General features: G+C 42.2%; 1 protein-coding gene across 1 annotated transcript in view; it reads left to right on the top strand.

Annotated features, from left to right (window-relative positions):
- The first annotated feature begins 2174 nt into the window (after positions 1-2174).
- The window catches only part of ZNF675 (zinc finger protein 675), a 35716-nt gene continuing 21947 nt past the window's right edge, over positions 2175-15943 (top strand). Inside the window, 1 exon segment of the mRNA XM_004060423.4 lies at positions 2175-2340. Coding sequence (XP_004060471.2) covers positions 2338-2340 — 3 coding nt within the window. The 5' untranslated portion in view covers positions 2175-2337.

Raw genomic sequence — 15943 nt, 5'->3', positions numbered from 1 at the left:
ACCACACCCAGCTAATTTTTGTATTTTTAATAGAGTCGGGGTTTTGCCATGTTGGCCAGGATGGTCTTGATCTCTTGACCTCGTGATCTGCCCTCCTTGGCTGCCTAATGTGCTGGGATTATAGGCATCAGCCACTGTGCCTGGCCTCTGACACATTTTTGTGTTAAATAAACCAGTACTAAAATTTTTTAGATATGCCATTTGAATAAACTTTGTGATTCAAGTCAGATTACCTATGATTACCCCTCAGTTATCAGTGTTATACACCTAAATTGAAGAAACAAACCTGATATTTAAGCGGACATAAATTCAGTAATAAATGTGAACTCATGGAGAACCTAGACAGCCAACAGCCACTTGTTCATTCCTGAGTTTGGAAGGGCCCTTCTGAATTGTGAGATGATGTACCCAAGGTTAAAGGTCCTGAAGTGTTCCCGAAGGACATGTTGACTCTCATACTTGGGCCAGGAATATGTCACAATATTTTCTGAGGGCAGGGACCAGAGAGGAGTGTCACATCACCTGAATACTCAGTCAGGAATACGTTACAACCTTCTCCTGACAGCAGGACACAGGCAGCAGAGTCACATCACCTGGGTGCTGAGCCCAGCAATAGGTAACAATGCTTTCTGTGGTTCAAGGCCCAGGCAGGAGAGACACATCACCTGCTACCTAGGCTTAATGATAAGTCACAATTTTTCCTGTGGGCAGAGTGCAGGGGAAAATGGACAGTTGCATCTCTTAGGTGATTGATGCAGAGATATGTCACAAGGCCCTCTGTAAAAAGGGCTCAGGCAAGGGCCTCCCATTTTATATATGTTGGGCCTAGTAATATGTTCTATTGTGCAAAATATTCTGGGCCTGGGTAAAAGAAGAGAGTCACATAACCTGAATGCAGAACTTAGCAATATGTCATGATGCACCCTGTGGGTAGCGCCAAGGCAAGAAAAAAGAGTCACATTACCTTTATTCTTGACTTAAAGTCGTATGTCTTGTAAGAGAATATTGAATAATGCAAAAATACATGTAGACATATCTGCGTGTGATTGGTGCTTATACTCACACAGTTCACCACACCACAGGAGAAAACAGATAACCACAGGCTGACCGTTAGGGCCAAGGCCAAATAGCAAAATAAGTTTGCCTTTAATCTATTTTCTCCATATCTAAACATTGGAGGTTAAGACTGTGGACAGATCTGAAGATACAGAGTTTTCTTGTTTTGTGGCTTCATCATTCTTTGTTCACTGTCTGATGTTTGGAATTAAGGTGAGCAACAGGTGGGCAGCAGTAGTTAATAAAACAACCAGACGTAACCACAGGTCGACCTGTGGTTATTTTATTCTATCTGTCCTCTGTTCTTTCTATGGTCACTAACTGTTTTTTCCTTGGAATTGAAGAGAGATGTTGGTAGAGAGAGGCTGTCCCCTCACCTCTGGCAAAAAAGGGATGTTCAGGCTCTTCTTCACCCCCCTGACATCAGAGCTGCATTTTAATGTGGCAGCTGTTGGCCACGTGTGGCTACTGGGTGCCTGGAATGTGGCTGGTCTGAATTGCCATGTGTTAGGTAAAATAGAGTTATTTTCAAAGATTTAGTTCCATATATGTGTGTGTGTATTTATATACATATATATGTGTATTTCATCAATAATTTCATATTGCTCTCATACTAAAATGATAGTACTTTGGATATATTGGGTTAGATTGTTACAGTCAATTCCACTTGTTTTTTCTTTTTAAAGTTTGACTACTAGAAAATTTAAAATTCACATGTGGCTCACATTTTATTTGAGGATTGCCTCTTTTTAAAATTCTCAGGCTGCCTACTCAAAGGACCAGAAGCCAGGAAGGTCATAAAATCTGAAATTCTAAAATAATTATTATTATATTATTTTTCTTTGTGAGTAGCCATATATCATTTATAAATCTATATGACCTTATACACAAGGTTAAATACAAATACCCTATGGGATGGGCCTGGCTCAGCTAAAAGAGGAAGCCCCGGCTGAAAAGGCTGCAGCGCAGGCTATCACTCTTCACTCAGCCCAGTGTCTGATCACATCTTCTGTCACTCAGGGCCTGAAGGGTCAGGACCTTAAACGTTGTCCAATCAGGCACGCTGGGCTGGGAACCGTCCAATCAGGCACGCAGCTGGGGCAGACAAGATGGCTTCCGGGATTTGGCGGCGCCTTTGTCTCTCGCTGCAGCTGGAGCTCCAGGTCTCGCTTTCACTGCTCTGTGTCCTCTGCTCCTAGAGATCCAGCCTCTGTGGGCCTGTGACCTGCAGAAATTGAGAGATCCACAGCTAAGACTCCAGGACTCCCTGGAAGCCTAGAAATGGTGAGAGTTCCGGGTGCGACATCCCGAGACGGAGAAGGGGCTGGTTGGAACCCGTGGGAAGTGGCTATGGCGGGACTCAGGCCTCCCCGCAGTCAGCTCCACAATCTGCACCCCGAGTTCTCCTTCCCCAGCTCGGCTCAGTCCCTGCAGCCATAAGATGGCGGCGCGCTGACAGCCAGCCCCGGGGCATCCCGTCTCTTCTCTGCGTAGTGACTGTACCCTGGCCTGTAGCCCTCTCTGGGCAGCTCTGTACCCGCAGTGCCGCATCTCTCTCAGATTGTGCAGGGACCACAGGAGGGTCGTCACGGGAGAATCCTGACTCAGGGTGTGGGTTCATTAATGGGAAGAGTTTTGGTCCGTGGGGTTCCCAGTTCCTGTTTTCTCTTATTAAAATTTTATGGGAGGGCCGGGCGTGGTGGCTCAGGTCAGTAGTACCAGCACTTTGGGAGACCGAGGCAGGTGGATCACCTGAGGTCAGGAGTTCAAGACCAGCCTGACCAACATGGTGAAACCCCATTTCTACTAAAAATACAAAATTAGCCGGGCGTGGTGGCACATGCCTGTAATCCCAGATACTCAGAAGGCTGAGGCAGGAGAACCGCTTGAACCCGGGAGGTGGCAGTTGCAGTGAGCCGAGATGACGCCATTGCACTCCAGCCTGGTTAACAAGAGCGAAACTCCGTCTTAAAAAAATATATATAAATAAATTAAATAAATAAATTATGGGGATCACCACAAAAATATTGGAGAATTTAATCAAAGAGTGATTCAAAAATTGTGGAGCACTCAGCTGTGGTTTGGAGCTTGTGACTTTATGAGAGCAGCTTGAAGGAAAGACTTTTAAAGGTACATGATGAAGAAAACCAAATTAAATAATTGGTTAGGTACAGTTCATAGTTACTTGATTTGTAAAATTAAGGTGGACATTTCCTGGTTATGTAATCAGGGGTTAATTGGCAGTTTATGATTGGTTAAGCCTAAATTTTTGTTTCCCTCAATTCAGTAATTTACAAAAAAATGCATTTGAGTTAGAGTTTTTAAAAAGTAGGAACCCAGGGACTAGAGTAACCTCCGTCTAATTGCCTGCTACTTAGTTATTTTCACACTCCACAGGGGACTGATTTTCCCCTGCATTTTTCACAGTTCTCTCAAGCTGGGTCTCAAGCTTACCCCTCATCCCATTCCTCCAGACTAACTATGACTTGCAGTAAAATACTAAATTTCCAGTTTCTTCTCACATTCTCAAATGCCAGCTTCCCCTTTCTAATTCACATTATCAACTATTTGTCTTTTATTGTACATCTTAGATACTGTATTTTAACTAAGCGTTTTTTGACATTGAATGGCACTTAAAAAAATCGTTTTCTGTTTGAAAATATTTTTTATGAGAAGAAAAAGAAGAACAATTCCCTGATACTATATTGTAAAAAATCTTTTCGCCTCATTTTTAAAAATCTTCTCTAGGCACAGAGATAGTATCAGAATATTTTTGGGTCAAGGTTTCCCTTTGGAAACTTTATGGGTGATGTGGCCTCAGCCACCTTCAGTTTTTTCTGGTCCTGGGCTTCAGTAGTTTCTGTGAATAAACCAATATATCTACCATGGCTATGTCTGCTCGAGTGTCTAGTGAATATAATCTACTGGGTTATTTTCTTTCATAAAACAACCTGAGGTATGGAGTGTGGCCTCTCAATGGAACAGATGGATGCCCTTGGACTGATAGGACTCTCCCCTGCACTCTTCCTTTGAAAAACTAACACTTGCCTGCACGGTGGCGCACACCTGTAATCCCAGCACTTTGGGAGTCTGAGGCAGTGGATCACCTGAGGTCAGGAGTTCGCGACCAGCCTGACTAACATGGTGAAACCCCATCTCTACTAAATACAAAAAAATTAGCTGGGCGTGGTGGTGGCTGCCTGTAATCCGAGCTATTTTGGAGGCTGAGAGCCGAGATCGCACTATTGGACTCCAGCCTGGGCACCAAGAGTGAAACTCCATCTCAAAAAAAGAAAAACTAAGCCTTGAGACATTAAGATTGCCTTTAGTCAACCCAGCTTCCATTTCTTGGAGGCATATTGCTGGTCAGCCAATCAGATGCTGGTATTGAGGGAAAAACACAGAGATAATTTCTGTCCCCTGGATTGTCTAAGATTTGTGAAAGAAAAAATAGCATTTCAGAAGACAAAAAAAAAAGTGACCTCAGTGAAATGATGCAAAAACTTGCAAAGTAAAATGCACTTGGGGCAGTCACTGAGGCATAGTGCAGTGAGAGGGTGGTCATTGAGCACTTAAGTGAGCAGGATGGGGTGGGAGAATTTCTCAATTGATTGGTGACCTGACTTGACACATGAATTAGACACACCTGTTTTCTTTTTTTTTTAAGATGGGGTTTCACTCTTGTTGCCCAGGCTGGAGTTCAATGGTGCCATCTCGGCTCATGGCAACCTCCGCCTCCCAGGTTCAAGCGATTCTCCTGCCTCAGCCTCCTGAGTAGCAGGGATTACAGGCATGCACCACCATGCCCAGCTAATTTTGTATTTTTAGTAGAAACGGGGTTTTCCCGTGTTGGCCAGGCTTGTCTCGAACTCCCGACCTCAGGCGATCCACCCCTCTTGGCCTCCCAAAGTGCTGGAATTACAGGCATGAGCCACTGCCCTGGGCCAACACATCTGTTTTCTAATCAGCATTGCCACTCCCTAGTTTGTCACCTTGAAAAGATTAGTGCACTTATTTTGACTTTAGTTTTTTTTTTGTTTGTTTGTTTGTTTTTTTTTTGAGATGGAGTCTCGATTTGTTGCCCAGGCTGGAGTGCAGTGACACGATCTGGGGTCACTGCAAGCTCTGCCTCCCGGGTTCAAGCCATTCTCCTGCCTCAGCCTCCTGAGTAGCTGGGATTACAGGTGCCCGCCACCACACCCAGCTAATTTTTTTGTATTTGTAGTAGAGACAGGGTTTCACCGTGTTAGCCAGGATGGTCTCGATCTCCTGACCTCGTGATCCGCCCTCCTCAGCCTCCCAAAGTGCTGGGATTACAGGCGTGAGCCACCACGCCCAGTCAGTGACTTTAGTTTTTTTAAATGTAAATTGCATTTTATTAGTAGCATTTGAAAGGGAAGAAAATATGTGCAAAGAGCATGTAAGAGTTGGGTTTCAGAAAAAAAAAATCTAATTATATATTCTATTTGTTAAAAGTTTTTATTTACCTTTTTCTTTCCCAGAGTGAGTTTAGAAAATTTGTCAGTTGTGTTTATGGCTGGGTAATTTCAAACAGAATTCCAAGGTTTAGCTGTTAGAATTCTACTAAGGGAAAGAATAAGGGCCAGGTGGGGTGGCTCACACCTATTATCCCAGCATTTTGAAAGACTGAGGTGGGCAGATCACGAGGTCATGAGTTCAGGACCAGCCTGGTCAATATGGTGAAACCTCATCTCTACTAAAAATACAAAAATTAGCCGGGCATGGTGGCACGTGCCTGTAGTCCCAGCTACTTGGGAGGCTGAGGCAGGAGAATTGCTTGAACCCAGGAGGTGGAGGTTGCAGTGAGCCGAGATCGCACCACTGCACTGCAGCCTGGGAGACAGAGCGAGACAATCTCTCTTCCTTTTTGGCTGTAAAAATTAAATACCTTTCCACAAGAAAATGTAGTAGATAATTGGTGAGTTACATAGATTCATGAAAACATAGTTCCTCTTTTTGCACCATAAATTTGTGACAGTGACTATCTGTTCTATATCCTATGGTCTTGATTTCTGAATTTAATGCTAAGTGTTATGAGATGAAATTTGGTTCCTCCTAGAAGTGTTCTCATATGACTAATTGTTTACTAGATAACTTTCTTTTTTTTTTTGAGACTGAGTCTCACTCTGTTACCCAGGCTGGAGTGCAGTGCCATGATCTCAGCTCACTGCAACCTTCCGCCTCCCAGATTCAAGTGATTCTTCTGCCTCAGCCACCCTAGTAGCTGGGATTACAGATTCGCACCACCACGCCTGGCTAATTTTTGTATTTGTAGTAGAGATGGGGTTTCATCATGTTGGCCAGGCTAGGCTCGAACTCCTGACTTCAGGTGACCTGCTGGCCTTGGCCTCCCAAAGTGCTGGGATTACAGGTGTGAGCCACCGTGCCCGGCCTACTACATAACTTTTAAAATAAATAATAAAATAATACTTTAATTGTTTGAAAGGTATAGATGCTTTTGGTTTTCTTATAGAGGTATGAAATGGAAGCACCTTAAAATTGTCTTTTTATATACTAACACTGCATTTCAGTAATTTTGCTGGATTTTTCGAACACATAGTTTCAGACACCAAGTGAATAACTCAGACATGAAAATTAAATCTTGAGCCCATCTAAAGCTAATATTGAGCCTGCAAAAGGAGGTTATTAAAGGCCCAGTTAGTTCTTTCTGGGGAGCCTTTTCTGCAGATATGTCAGCCTGCTCACCCCAGCCATGGAAGAAGGCTTTATCCTGAGAGAAGCTTGAGAGCCCTGGGAAGCTGGGGATGCACAGGCAGGTGCAGTTAAGGTTAAAATGAAAAAGTACTGTGACGGTCTTACTGAAGATAAGTATTATTGTTTTGAGGCAGTTTCTAAATTTTGTAAAATTAAACAGTTATAGATTTATGTAAAAAAAATTTTAATTCCAAAGGAGTATTGCAACAGGAGGAAGTACCAACTATTATTGCAAAGTTCAGGCAGACTTTTTTTTCACAGAGGGGAGAAAACAAGATTAGAAAGAAAATAGCAGAAGAATGGTGAATAGAGAGTGAAAAAGTCAGGTTTTAGATCAGAAAATGTTTTACCCTGAAGTTAGCATATTCTTAGGGTGAACATAAAATGGGGTTGTATGTTGGCTCAGACTGAGTGTAGCTCAAAGTTTAGTTGCTGTGGGAAAAAGAAGTTTGATTAAGAAGTATTTTGTTTTGACCACTGAAGACAAATGTAGCTGATTTTTTTAAGAAAAGTGTAGGGGTGGGTTGCCCCTCCACACCTGTGGGTCTTTTTCGTAAGGTGGAACGAGAGACTTAGGAAAGAAAAAGACACAGAGACAAAGTATAGAGAAAGAAATAAGGGGACCCGGGGAACCAGCGTTCAGCATATGGAGGATCCCACCAGCCTCTGAGTTCCCTTAGTATGTATTCATCATTCGTGGGTGTTTCTCGAAAAGGGGGTTGTGTCAGGGTCACAAGACAATAGTGGGGAGAGGGTCAGCAGACAAACACGTGAACAAAGGTCTTTGCATCATAGACAATGTAAAGGATTAAGTGCTGTGCTTTTAGATATGCATACACATAAACATCTCAATGCTTTACAAAGCAGTATTGCTGCCCGCAGGTCCCACCTCCAGCCCTAAGGTGGTTTTTCCCTATCTCAGTAGATGGAACATACAATCGGGTTTTATACCGAGACATTCCATTGCCCAGGGACAGGCAGGAGACAGATGCCTTCCTCTTGTCTCAACTGCAAGAGGCATGCCTTCCTCTTATACTAATCCTCCTCAGCACAGACCCTTTACAGGTGTCGGGCTGGGGGACGGTCAGGACTTTCCCTTCCCACGAGGCCATATTTCAGACTGTCACATGGGGAGAAACTTTGGACAATACCTGGCTTTCCTAGGCAGAGGTCCCTGCGGCCTTCCGCAGTTTTTGTGTCCCTGGGTACTTGAGATTAGGGAGTGGTGATGACTCTTAAGGAGCGTGCTGCCTTCAAGCATCTGTTTAACAAAGCACATCTTGCACCGCCCTTAATCCATTTAACTCTGAGTTGACACAGCACATGTTTCAGAGAGCATGGGGTTGGGGGTAAGGTTATAGATTAACAGAATCTCAAGGCAGAAGAATTTTTCTTAGTACAGAACAAAATGGAGTCTCCTATGTCTACTTCTTTCTACACAGACACAGTAACAATCTGATCTCTCTTGCTTTTCCCCACAAAAAGGAAGAAAATATGCAGAGTCTATGTCTGGCTCTACAACAGGTGAGAAAAGAGCACCATCTAAGTCATAATAAGAGGGTATTTCTTTTGAAAAACTATTTTTGGAGAATACAAAGATGGAGAATTTTATTAATCATAGCTCTTTACCAGGATTATCTATGTGCTTCATTTTTCCCCACCTTTTTTCCTGGTCCTATGTATTTCTTCCATTTGACTTTTTCTGAGTTGTATCTTTTATAATAAACTGGTAAAGATAACTACAGTGTTTCACTGAGTTCTGTGAATAGCTCTGTTATATTACTGAGCTTGAGGAAAGTTCTGGGAGTCCCCAGTTATTAAACAGTGGCTCAGAAGCATAGATCAGCCCATGAAGTTTGTGACTGGCATCTGCAGTAAAGACAGTGTTGTGGATTATGCTCTGAATCAGGGTCTATGCTGACTGTGGGTGGTGTCAGAATTCAAATGTTAGACAATGAGTGTTGGAGGATTGCTTGGTGTTCAGTAAACTCTACAGATTTGGTGCCAGAAAAAAGATATCACAGAGGCCTGGCCTGGAATGGAACTCTGGGTGCCTGGAATGGGAGGCTCTGCTCTCCTGTACACAAGCTCATTGTCCTGTGATTTCAGGTCTCCTCCAAGGGTGAGCGAGGACTGAAAACTTAAAGGACAAGAGCTGTGATAACAAACCCCACTTTCCCACAGCTACCACCACAAGATTTCCACCCACTCACAAACACACCCACTAGACATTGACGTGCCCACACCCCTCCCAGGACTAAGTACCACCCTCAGAAAATTCACAACAGCATTGTTTATCCTAGTGCTTCTTGCGAAAAACCCAAAAAATGACTATGTCTCCTGGAATATCCCCACCTGCAGACACTGAATCTGCAGCAGTAATCTGTTTTCTCCACCATCCTAGGGTTTTGACCAACTGTTCATAATCTCTTCTGCCTTCATGGGCACAAAAATAAATCAGTGTAGCCTCACCTAAGCCACTATCTGTAGTACAAACCAGTCCTTCCACTTACATTGTACTCTCCTCCACCCATGGATTTTTTACTTTTAACTTTTATTTTTGGTTCATAGGTACATCTGCAGGTTTGTTTTATAGGTAAAATTGTGTCATGAAGGTTTGGTGTGCAGATTATTTTGTCACTGAGGTACTAAGCATGGCACCAAAGAAGTATTTTTTTCTGATTCTCTTTGTCCTCCTACTCTCCACCCTCAACTAAGTCTCAGTTTTTGTTGTTCCTCTCTTTGTGTGCATGTGTTCTTATTATTTAGCTCTTATTTTTTTATTTTTTAATTTTTCTGAGACGGAGTTTTGCTCTTTTTGCCCAGGCTGGAGTGCAATGGCACGATCTCAGCTAACTGCCACCTCCATCTCCCAGGTTCAGGCGAATCTCCTGTCTCAGCCTCCCAAGTAGCTAGGGTTACAGGCGCCCACCACCATACCTGGCTAATTTTTGTATTTTCAGTACAGACAGGGTTTCACCATGTTGGTCAGGCTGGTCTCAAACTCCTGACCTCATGATTCACCCACCTCAGCCTCCCAAAGTGCTGGGATTACAGGCGTGAGCCACTGTCCCCAGCCAGTTCTTATTTATAAATAATAACATGCATTTGATTTTCTGTTTCTGCATTAGTTTTCTAAGGATAGTGGTCTCTAGCTCTGTACATGTTGCTGCAGAAGAAATGATCTTTGTCTCTTTTTATGGCCACACAGTGTTCCATGATGTTTATGTACCTATTTTTTTTTTTTTTTTTTTTTTTTGAGACGGAGTCTGGCTTTGTCCCCAGGCTAGAGTGCGGTTGTGCAGATGTTGGCTCACTGCAACCTCCGCCTCCTAGGTTCAAGCGAGTCACCTGCCTCAGCCTCCCTAGTAGTTGGGATTACAGGAGCCTGCTACCACACCCAGCTAATTCTATTTTTAGTAGAGACAGGGTTTCACCATGTTGGCCAGATGGTCTCGATCTCTTGACCTTGTGATCTGCCCGCCTAGGTCTCCCAAAGTGCTGGGATTACAGGCGTGAGCCACCGCGCCTGGCCATATTTTGTTTTTATTAATGTTTTTTTTGGGGGGGGGACAGAGTCTCGCTCTTGTTGCCCAGGGTGGAGTGCAGTGGTGCAATCTCGGCTCAACACAACCTCTGCCTCCCTGATTCAAGCGATTCTTCTGCCTCAGCCTCCCAAGTAGCTGGGATTACAGGCACCTGCCACCACGCCTGGCTAAGTTTGTATTTTTAGTAGAGATAGGGTTTCACCATGTTGGCCAGACTGGTTTCAAACTCCTGATCTCAGGTGATCCACCTGCCTTGGCATCCCAAAGTGCTGGGATTACAGGCATGAGCAAGTAGGTGGCCGTGCCTGGCCACCTACTTTTTAATGAGGTTTTTTTTTTTTTCTTGTAAACTTATTTAAGTTCATTATGGATTCTGGATATTAGATCTTTGTCAAAAGCATAGTTTGCAAATATTTTCTTTTATTCTGTAGGTTGTCTTTACTCTGTTAATAGTTTTCTATGAAGAAACTCTTCAGTTAGATCCCATTTGTCAATTTGTTGCAATTGCTTTTGGTATCTTCATTATAAAATTTGCTGGTTCCTGTGTCTGGAATGATATTTCCTAGGTTATCTTCCAGAGTTTTTTATAATTCTACGTTTTACATTTAAGTCTTTAATTTATCTTGTTAATTTTTGTATATGTTGTAAGGAAGGGATCCAGGGTTAGCCTTGTACATAGTGCTAAATAGTTATTACTGCACCATTTATTAAATAGGAAATTATTCCCATATTTCTCTTTGTCAGTTTTGTTGAAGATCGTATGGTTGTAAGTGTGTGGCATTATTTTTAATAGGATTATTTAAATATTTACATTTAATTTTTGTTCTCTTTTTTTTTTTTTTTTGAGATGGAGTCTCGCTGTGTCACCCAGGCTGGAGTGCAGTGGCACGATCTCGGCTCACTGCAAGCTCCGCCTCCCGAGTTCATGCCATTCTCCTGCCTCAGCCTCCCAAGTAGCTGGGACTACAGGCGCCCGCCACCACGCCCGGCTAATTTTTTGTATTTTTTAGTAGAGATGGGGTTTCACCGTGTTAGCCAGGATGGTCTCGATCTCCTGACTTCATGATCCACCCACCTCGGCCTCCCAAAGTGCTGGGATTACAGGCATGAGCCACTGCGCCTGGCCAGAAATTTAAATGTTTACATTAAAATTTTAAATAACATTTAAAATTAAATAGGAAATTGTTCCTGTATTTCTCTTTGTCAGCTTTGTTGAAGATCAGATGGTTTTAAGTGCGTCGCATTAATTTTTGGCTCTCTATTCTGTTGCATTTGTCTGAGTCTGTTTTTGTTCCAGTACCATGCTGCTTTGGTTACTGTAGCTTTGTAATATAAAGTTGGGTAATGTAATGCCTCCAGCTTTGTTATTTTTGCTTAGAAAAGTGCCTTGGCTATTAGAGCTCTTTTTTGGTTCCATATGTATTTAATTTTTTTTGTTTTGTTTTAAGTTAAGAATATTTTTGAGGCCAGGTGTGGTGGCTCATACCTGTAATCCCAGCACTTTGGGAGGCTGAGGTGGGTGGAGCACTCGAGGTCAGGGGTTCGAGACCAGCCTGGCCAACATGGTGAAACCCTGTCTCTAGTAAAAAATACAAAAAATTAGCCTGGTGTGGTGGCATATGCCTGTAATCCCAGCTACTTGGGCGGCTGAGGCAGCCTTGAACCCAGGATGTGGAGGTTGCAGTGATCCAAGACCTCACCACAGTACTCCAGCCTAGGCGACAAGAACCAAACTCCGTCAAAAAAAAAAAAAGAATATTTTTGATAGTTTCATAGAAATAACATATCTGTAAATTTCTTTTGGTGTTATGGCCATATTAATACCGAACTTTTCTATCAATGAGCACAAAATGATTTTCCATTTGTTTGCGTCATCTCTGACTTTTTTTCCCCCCAAGACAGTTTTACTCTTGTTGCCCAGGCTGGAGTGCAATGGCATGATCTTGGTTCACCGCAACCTCCCGCCTCTGGGGTTCAAGTGATTCATCTGCCTCAGACTCGCGAGTAGCTGGGATTGCAGGCATGCATCACCACCCCACGCTAATTTTGTATTTTTAGGCCGAGATGGGTTTTCTCTATGTTGGTCAGGCTAGTCTCAAACTCCCACCCGCCTCGGCCTCCCAAAGTGCTGGGATTACAGGCATGAGCCACCGTGACCGGCTGCGATTGTATTATTAATTTGGCCTTTGGTTTGGATATGGTTGATGTACAGAGATGCTACTAATTTTGTATGTTTATTTTGTATTCTGAAACTTTGCTGAAGTTGTTTGTCAGCTTACAGAACTTTTCTGCTGAGACTATAGGTTTTTTTTAGATGTAGAGTCATGTCATCTGCAAACGGGGATAGTTTGAGTTCCTCTTTCTTTTCGGGTGCTTTTATTGTTTCGGCTTGCCTGATTGCTCAGCCAGGACTTCAAAATTCCATGTTTAATAGGAGTGGTGAGAGAAGGCACCCTTGTCTTGTGCCAGTTTTCTTTTTCTTTTTTTTTTTTTCTGAGACAGTCTTGCACTGTTGCCCAGGCTGGGATGCAGTGGCACAATCTCGGCTCACTGCAAGCTCCACCTCCCGGGTTAACGCCGCCATTCTCTTGCCTCAGCCTCCCAAGTAGCTGGGACTACAGGCGCCCGCCACCGCGCGCGGCTAATTTTTTGTATTTTTAGTAGAGACGGAGTTTCACCATGTTAGCCAGGATGGTCTCGATCTCCTGACCTCGTGATCCACCCACCTCAGCCTCCCAAAGTGCTGAGATTACAGGCGTGAGCCACCGCGCCCAGCCGTCTTGTGCCAGTTTTCAAGAAAAAAAATGTTTGCAACTTGTATCTATTCAGTATGTTGGCTGTGAATTTGTCGTAGATAACTCTTTTGAAGTATGTACCTTCAATGCCCAGTTTGTTGAGGGTTATAACATGAAGGATGTTAAATTTTACTGAAAGCTTTTTCTGCATCTATTGAGTTAATTTTGTGGTTTTTGTCTGTAGTTCTGTTTAAGTGATAAAAGACATTTATTGATTTGTATATATTGAACCAACCTTGTGTTCCAGGGATAAATCCTACTTGATAATGCTGGATTAACTTTTTGATGTGCTGCTGGACTTGGTTTTTCAGTATTTTGTTGATGATGTTTTGTTAATATTTATTAAAAATATTGGCCTGAAGTTTTTTGTTTGTTTGTGTGTTTGTTTTGTCTTTGACAGGTTTTGGTATCAGAATGATGCTGTTCTTATATAATAACTTGGGGAGAAGTCCTTTCTCAATTATTTGGAATAGTTTTAGTAAAAATAATACCAACTTTTGTTTGTACATCTGGTAGAATTCAGCTGTAAGTCCGTCTGGTCCTGGGCTTTTTTTGGTTGGTAGACTACTTATTATTAATTTGATTTTGGAGCTTTTTATTGGTTTATTCAGGGGTTCAATTTCTTTTTTGTTCAGTCTAGGGAGGAGGTATTTGTCCAGGAATTTATTCATTTCTTCTAGATTTTTTAGTTACTGTGCATAGAAGTGCTCATTGTAGACTTTCATCCTTGTTTGTACTTTTGCCAAATCAGTGGTAATGTCCATTTGTCATTACTAATTGTGTTTTTCTTTTTGGATCTTCTCTTTTTTCATTAATCTAGCTAGTGGTTTATTTATCTTACTGAGTTTTTTCAAAACATTTACTTCTAATTTTTTAGTCTTTTTTATAGTTTTTTACATCATCTAAATATTCTTCAGTTCAGATATGATTTTAGTTATTTGTTGTTTTCTGCTACCTTAGGGGTTGATTTGCTCTCACTTGTCTCATTCTTTTATTTAGGATGTCAGGTTATTAAATTGAGATATTTCTACCTTTTGATATGAGCATTTAATGCTATAAATTTCTCTCTTAATACTGCCTTAGTTGTGTTGCAGTGATTCTGGTATGTTGTGTCTTTGTTCTCATTTATTTTAAAGAACTTGATTTCTGCGTTAATTTTATTATTTACCCAAAAGTCATTCATATTCAGGTTAATTTGCATGTAGTTGTCTGGTTTCAAGTGGTTTTCTTTGTATTGAATTATATTTTTATCAAGCTGTGGTCTGAGTATGTTGTTGATACAATTTTGAAATTTTTGAATTTGCTCAGGATTGTTTTATTTCTGATTTTGTGGTCAGTTTTAGAGTATGTGCCCTGTGGTGGTGAAAACATTGTATATTATGTTGTTTTTAGATGGAGAGTTCTGTAGATATTTTATTACTGTTTGGTCAAGTGTTGAGTTTAGGTCCTAATATCTTTGTTAATTTTTCTGCCTCAGTGATTTGTTTACTAGTGTCTGTGGCGTATTGTAGCCTCCCACTATTTTTGTGTAAGAATCCAACTGTCTTCATAGGTCTCTAAGAAGTTGCTTTATTTATGTGGACCCATGGATTTTTTATAGCACCTTTTTCTCTTCTGCTTTTTTCCCCATAAACATTCTTTCAAGTGAATACTGTGTGCCCAATGCTACTCCTTAGATGCCTGAATCCAGTGTCTACTAAAATTAAGATGTCGAAGAGTTCAACATATCCAGAGACCTGGCTGTTGTAAGAGAAAATTTAAGTTAGAAATAAAAGGCTCTCTCTCTTTTTTTTTTTTTTTTTTTTTTTTTGAGATGGAGTCTTGCTCTGTCACCCAGGCTGGAGTGCACTGGCGTGATCTTGGCCCACTACAACCTCCGCCTCCTGGGTTCAAGTGATTCTTGTGCCTCAGCCTCCCAAGTAGCTGGGATTACAGGCATGTGCCACCATGCCCAGCTAATAATTTTTATATTTTTAGTAGAGACAGAGTTTCACCATGTTGGTCAGGCTGGTCTTGAACTCCTGACCTCAAGTGATCCACCTACCTTGGCCTCTCAAAGTGGTGGGATTACAGGTGTGAGCCACTGCACCCAGCCAAAAGGCTCTATTTTTATACCTGAAAATAAGAAAGAATATTTTGCTATCTCTCTCCTTTTTTTTTTTTTTTTGAAATGGAGTCTCGTTCTGTCGACCAGGCTTACTGAAACCTCCGTCTCCTGGGTTCAAGTGATTCTCCTGCCTCAGCCTCCCGAGTAGCTGGGATTACAGATGCCTGCCACCACGCCCGGCTAATTTTTGTGCTTTTAGTAGAGATGCGGTTTCCCCATGTTGGCCAGGCTGGTCTTCAACTCCTGACCTCAGGTGACCCGCCTGCCTCAGCCTCCCAAAGTGCTGGGATTACAGGCGTTGAGCCCCTGTGGCCTGCCCATCTCTCACTTCTTTAAGCATTTAGGTTATATGTAGATATTTTTCTCTGCTTTTTAAAAATAAATGTGTATCATATTAACAGGTAAATAAACTTTTTGGCATTCTTTGTGACTCAGGATTTTATTTTTATTTTAGTCTTATTTTATTTTATTTGTGAGATAGAGTTTTGCTCTTTTCGCCTAGGCTGGAGTGCAATGGCTTGATCTCGGCTCACTGCAACCTCCGCCTCCCGGGTTCAAACAATTCTTCTGCCTCAGCCTCCTGAGTAGGTGGAATAACAGGTGCCCACCACCATGCCCGGCTGATTTTTGTATTTTTAGTAGAGACAGGGTTTCACCATGTTGGCCAGGCTGGTCTCAAACTCCTGACCTCAGGTGATCCA

This window comes from Gorilla gorilla, chromosome 20 (genome assembly GCF_029281585.2).
Source record: "Gorilla gorilla gorilla isolate KB3781 chromosome 20, NHGRI_mGorGor1-v2.1_pri, whole genome shotgun sequence".
Classification (NCBI taxonomy): domain Eukaryota; kingdom Metazoa; phylum Chordata; class Mammalia; order Primates; family Hominidae; genus Gorilla; species Gorilla gorilla.
The sequence above is the reverse complement of the archived record's forward strand: the minus strand, read 5'-3'. Positions and strand labels throughout refer to the sequence as shown.